Source organism: Octopus bimaculoides, chromosome 22, assembly GCF_001194135.2.
Source record: "Octopus bimaculoides isolate UCB-OBI-ISO-001 chromosome 22, ASM119413v2, whole genome shotgun sequence".
Taxonomy (NCBI): domain Eukaryota; kingdom Metazoa; phylum Mollusca; class Cephalopoda; order Octopoda; family Octopodidae; genus Octopus; species Octopus bimaculoides.
In genome coordinates, this window is record NC_069002.1 from 30,773,708 (window position 1) to 30,780,117 (window position 6,410).

General features: G+C 37.2%; 1 protein-coding gene across 1 annotated transcript in view; it reads left to right on the plus strand.

The window, feature by feature from the left end:
- The window catches only part of LOC106873493 (microtubule-actin cross-linking factor 1, isoforms 6/7), a 102,508-nt gene that overhangs the window by 80,845 nt on the left and 15,253 nt on the right, over positions 1–6,410 (plus strand). The window contains exons 29-31 of the mRNA XM_052975688.1: positions 192–304; positions 1,890–2,027; positions 3,871–3,988. Of these exons, the coding sequence (XP_052831648.1) occupies positions 192–304; positions 1,890–2,027; positions 3,871–3,988 (369 nt within the window). The remainder of the gene's footprint in view (positions 1–191; positions 305–1,889; positions 2,028–3,870; positions 3,989–6,410) is intronic.

The following is a 6,410-nucleotide window of genomic DNA, read 5'->3' on the forward strand; positions in this document are numbered from 1 at the left end:
TAGAATAAGTACTAGGCTTACACAGAATAAGTCCTGGGGTCGATTTGCTTGGCTAAAGGCGGTGCTCCAGCATGGCCACAGTCAAATGACTGAAACAAGTAAAAGAATATCTAAAATCAACTCCAGAAGAATTAAACTGATCTGATCTGATGGTTTTTCAAAACGTTTCTTTTTGTTTCCTCTTTTTGCAGAATTTCCAACCAACAAAACAGAACTTAATGCTGTATTCGATATTTTCGACCCCAACCACACTGGAAAAATTGTCTACAGAAACTTTATTGCTGCCTTGAAACCAGACAGACATGTAAGAAACACATTTTGCATTTTCCGTTTTCTTGTGTTTTCCTTCTCACACCTAGATTTAAGGATTATATCTTCCTAAACTAACACCTGCATTGTTACCTCAGAATGTAATGACAAACAAAATGCCAATAATAATAATAATAATAATCCTTTCTTCTAAAGGCACAAGGCTTGAAATTTTGGGGTGAGGGGGTAAGTCAATTACATCGATCCCAGTGTTTCACTGGTACTTAATTTATCGACCCTGAAAGGACGAAAGGCTAAGTCGACTTCAGCAGAATTTCAACTCAGAATGTAAAGACAGACCAAATACCGCTAAGCATTTTGCCTGGCATGCAAACGATTCTGCCAGCTCGCTGCCTTAATAACAATAGCAACAACAACAATTCTTTCTACTAAAAACTAAAGGCCTGAAACTTTGGGGTGGAGGCTAGTCAGTTACACACCAACCCCAGTGCTCAACTGGTATTGACCCTGGAAAATGAAAGGCAATGTTGACCTTCAGTGAGATTTGAAATCAGAATGTAAAGAATAATTCTGCCAAATTGCCACCATAATAATAAGGGCACTCAGAGAGCGCAAATCTCCGCCAAGGCAACACCAACGTCCTCTCAACGATTAGCCAGAGATGATTTTTAAAATGTGAATATCTGAAATAAACTCCATTGCTCTCACAAACAAGAATACTAAAAGTGAACCGACAGCTCTCAAAAATCAAGTAAAAAAGCAGGAAAAATAATCCAGAATCCTTGTCTGGTACCAGATCGATCCCCAAATCTAATCAGTTTGTGCCAGTCACGAGGCCAAACATCCCTGAAAGTTTCATCTGAATCCATCCAGCGGTTCTTGAGATATCTTGTCCATGGACAAACAAACACAACTGAAAACAATACCTCCACTTTTGCTAAGGTGGAGGTAATAATAATAATAATAATAATAATAATAAACAATAATCCTTTCTGCTGGAGGCACAAGGCTGGGAATTTGGGGGAGAGAGATAGTCGTTTACATTGACCCTAGTGTGTGACTGGTATTTATTTTACTTGACCCCGAAAGGATGAAAGGCAAAGTCGACCTTGGCGGAATTTGAACTCAGAATGTAGTGACAGGCGAAATACCACTAAGCATTTTGTCCAGCGTGCTAACGATTCTGCCAGCTCACCACCTTAATGATAATAATAATTTCTTAGATAAACACAGGCTTCAAATCTTTGGAGAAGAGGAACTACATTGTAGTCTTCAAATTTGATTATATTGCTGATGGTGGTGGGAAAAATCTCTTTTCTCTCAGCTCATTTGTGCTCTGTCAATGATGCACATCAACATTACACATCCAATGGAGCATTTCAAAAAGCATAGGAACACAGCTCTAGACATGTTTCAGTTTTATTGGAACGCCTCAGCAATATTCTTCACTGTACTTGCTAAACTGGCAATGAGAAGAGAATTGTTAACGAGATGTACAGTATTATACACAAATACTTTTTGGATTTTTGTAAATAATTAATTTTGTATTACTTCACTATCAAAAGTTCATGAAAACCTGGTTACTAATTAATGCTTGTGAATTTTGCTTTCTTCCACAGAAACAAGCTCGTCTGAAGACTGGTAAACGCCAAGCTACAGATTCTGAGATGATTCATGATGAAGTAGAACGTCAGATTTCTCAGTGTCAATGCCGACATCAGTTTAAAGCAGAAAGAATTCAAGATGGACAATACAGAGTAAGTTAGCCAAAAGATTTTCTTTTTTTTTTTTTCCCCTTTATAGAATACCTTGTTGTAATCATTATCATTGTTTAAATGCCCACTTTTCTATGGCTGGGATGCTCTTCCTGTTGCCAGCCCTCACCTGTTTTCCTCATGACCAGACGTGTTTTCCGAGGATATTGGAAACAAAGGACACTGCTTGTATGACAGAGACACTCGTTTACAATTATAATGTGATGTCAAGGCAAGGAGACAGTTACACGCATGACAAGCTTCTTTCAGTTTCCATCTACCAAATACACTTACAAGGCTTTGTTCAGCCTGGGGCTTTAGTTAAAGACACTTGCCCAAAGATGCCACTGAACCAGGAACCATGTTGTTGGGAAACAGACTACTTACCACCATGTAATAAATAAATATGTGTGTGAAGATGTGTGGCTTAATGATTAGGGCATTCTGCTCACAATTGTAAGGTCGGGAGTTCAATTCCCAGCGAATTTCCCTGATTATATGTTTTGTATTGTCTTTGTAATGTGTAACCTCTCTATTTAGCCCCTTGTGGACAATAAAAAATTGAGGCTTGATAATTAGGGGCTTCCTTAACATAGAACCCAATAAGATCTTAGTTGTAAAACCTTCTCTTGATATTCTTTTTACATGTTTCAGTCATTTTGACTGTGGCCATGCTGGAGCACCACTTTTAGTTGAACAAATCAACTCCAGGATTTATTCTTTGTAAGCTTAGTACTTATTCTATCGGTCTCTTTTGCCGAACTGCTAAACACACCAACATCGGTTGTCAAGCAATGGTGGGAGTGACAAACACAGACACACACACACATATATATATATACATACATATATATATATACACACACATATACATACATACGATGGTCTTCTTTTGGTTTCCATCTACCAAATCCACTCACAAGGCTTTGGTCGGTCCAAGGCTATAGTAGAAGACACATGCCCAAAGTGCCATGCAGTGGGGCTGAACTCGGAACCATGTGGTTGAGAAGCAAGTTTCTTACCACACAGCTACTCTTGTGCCTAGATCTAATATGCTCTTACATATTTTAAGAATTTCGTTTACACGAGATATATGTCATTGCTGTAATTGATACGTCCTCAGCAACCACAAATGATTTGCCTGCAATAGATGTCACTAAAGTTACACCAGCTGTAACAGATATGTCCTCAGCAACCACTGAAGATCTGCCTGCAATAGATGTCGCTAAGGTTTCATTAGCTGTAATAGATATACCTTCAGCAACCACCAGATCTGTTATTGAGGTCATGCCAGCTGCAATATATATATATATTTGTTTTTAACAACAGAATCTTACAGGATTGCTATGGACATATCTATTACAGCTAAATCGTGACCTGAATGGGGAAGGAATTTCAGTGGGATTGATGTTCTGTGGAGGAAGGATTATACAAAGTGGTTAGTGAGAAATGCTACGTCTTACTTATCATGGATGGTTGTCTTATCCACAAGATTTATCAGCTTGGACTCTATAACAAAGAAACTGTACAAGAGCCATTATACGCACCCTGGTTCAACTTGTATGCAAACGTATCTTACATATTCTTCAGTTGTAAGAACTTAATATACCATTTCTGATGGTATAGAAGTGCCAGTCTCTGTGGAGGGAACCAGTGGAAAATGTAGGCACAGGATGAGGTGGTAAAATATGATCTTCAGCTGCTGAGACTCCTGGCAATTTGCTGTGTTTGAGAAAACAGGTCAAGTTAAGTGAAACTGTAGTCACAAAGACCTGGAAACCATTTTTTTGTCTTGACCTCCTCTTGTTTAAATCCTGCAAATTATGTTTCCATTTTGCTGTTTCAGTTTGGTGAGAATCTGAAATTGAAGTTGGTCCGCTTCCTTAACAGTTGTGTTATGGTGAGGGTTGGTGGAGGTTGGGTCACGCTTGATGAATTCTTGGAAACCAACGATCCTTGTCGAGGTACGTTCCACTCTATTTCAAGTCAACATTCCATGGTATTTTGTAACCGATTTTTTTGCATCAGGAATGATTTGTTTTTAGACTGTTAATAACAGTACTAATTCATTAACTGTTTTGCATGAAATTAATTTATGTTGTTGTTATTATTGTTGTTGTGTGTGTTTAAAGAAATATAAATGGAAGTTTAGATATTTCCATTTAGAAAGACAGTTTTAAATGTTGGATATTGTTGAATATTTCTTGTTATCTCCAAAAAATGTGAAAACCATGGTCTTGGCTCATTAGGAGTTCATATAAATCAATTGTTGAGATGAAGTTTTTTCTCATTTTATGAAACTTCAAATCGATTGAGAATTCTTAATCGTTTCTCTGTTAATAAATCATTAACAATTGTGAATCAACTGATTAATAATTCTTAATCAATTGTGAATCAATCATTTAATCATTCTTAATCAATTTTGAATCAATTGATTAATCATTCTTAATCATCTCAGATGTTAATAAATCATTAATCAATCATGTATCAATTGATTTGTAATTTTCAATCAATTGTTTAATAATTCTCAATCAATTCTTTCTCAATTGCTAATGAAGTTCTTAACCAATTGATTAACAAATTGTAATCAATCTTTAATCAGTTGTTAAATTGTTTATCAATTTTTGATCAAATGTTCTAATTGATTACCAATTTCTAAATCCGTCTGCATGGAAACCTGATTTACTAATTTTTGAGAAAATGGTTTTTCATCAGAATTAATAATTACAGCAGTTTTTGATAACACTAATAATGCCATCATACCAGCGTTGGGTATTTCCATTTTTTAAAAAAATTATTTCTCAGTAAACAGTTGTGTCGAGAGAAATAGAGGTTGGAGGATAGACATCAGACAACTAACGTACCACTAAATGACTGTAGTTACTTTGGTGAAACTGGAGTAAACTAAGAGAGTGAGTGGCTGGATCATATGGACACAATCAATGTTTGTTGGAAAGAGAAAGGACTGCATTGGTGTAGACATGCAATGTGAAGGGGTTACATGCAGTTGGTGATAAGGTGTTAATGCATTGAGTAGCCATGGTGGAGAAAGATTAAGGAGAGATGAGGTATGATCTGAAGTTGTGAAGGGATGAAATAGCAAAGGACGATGAGAAGCTGTGATATGATGGCCAGCACAAACATCGAACCAAGTTAAAGGGCAGAAGAATAAATATCAAAATGGCAACAATGCTTCTCCAGACTTGGTGATCTTATTCAAGATGGTTTGGGGGTGGGATGTGAAGGGAGGGGGAACAAGTAGAAGTAATTAATGAAAAAGAAAAAATTTGAAATGGGTTTAGAATTGGTGTAGTTAAAATGGAATGAGTTCTTCTTCTAACCCTCACCCTCTCAATTGTGGTTTCTTCCTCTCCGCCTCCCAGCCTCTAATAACCCTACAAAATGTCCTGGGGCAAATGCCCTTCCCCCTCTTACTATAAAATGCATTTTTTACTTTGTGATTAACTGAAGAAAAAAACAACAACAGGGGTTCCACACCTGCTTCACAGTTGATTGACTTTGAAGAGAGGAATTTATAAAAAGACAGGTTTATCATTCATGTTAGTAAACTACAAAATTCTTACCTTGTCTCAATTTCAGGGTCCCAGGAGACTGAATGGAAAAGGCATTTGCCCCAGAGGGTGGTGAGGGAGATTTGCTGAACAGTCACTCTGACTCACGGGGCTTTTGCACTTGTGGATAACCATCTTCACTCAGGGAGCAGGGATATGGTCCGGGGCTGAGAACGCCAGAGGTCTCCACTGTCACAGGCTTGACCACGAGCCTGTCAGAGTGCAACTGATACCTTGACAGTTTGCTTTTCTCAGCCTGATGAGCAGCGAAGCTTGGGCTGGCAGCTGACCATACCAAGTTGGCTTAGATATAAAGGAAGCTTCCCACTGTGGAGGTGGTGGGGGGGAATCTCATCCATGAAAACATGTAGGAAAATATGGAGATGAGGAAGTGAGAGATATTTAGAGTGTAGAGATTGGATATAAGATTGAAGAGGGTTAATGGTCAGGGTTTAAGTTGGGATGGCAGTAGTGGAGGATTGCGTCAATAACATGGAACAAAATGCCATTGAGGCTGTTCCTTTTTTTGTAAAAGTATCTCCGAACATTCTAAAAAGATCCACATGGAGGGTTACAATTGTGTGTCTTGTAAATGTATGCATTGTGTAATTATTTAGAAATATATGAATTTTTACAAGGGAAAACTTGAAAAGTGGTTTAGAAGTCTCTGTAGACTGTTTCCATATAAAAATTAATATGGTAATCCTCTAAAACCTATTGTCTGATCCTTTAATTCAATGTCCAAATGTTTGTCTGTATACCATATACATAAAAACAATGTTTTATATATATATATATATATATATATATATAT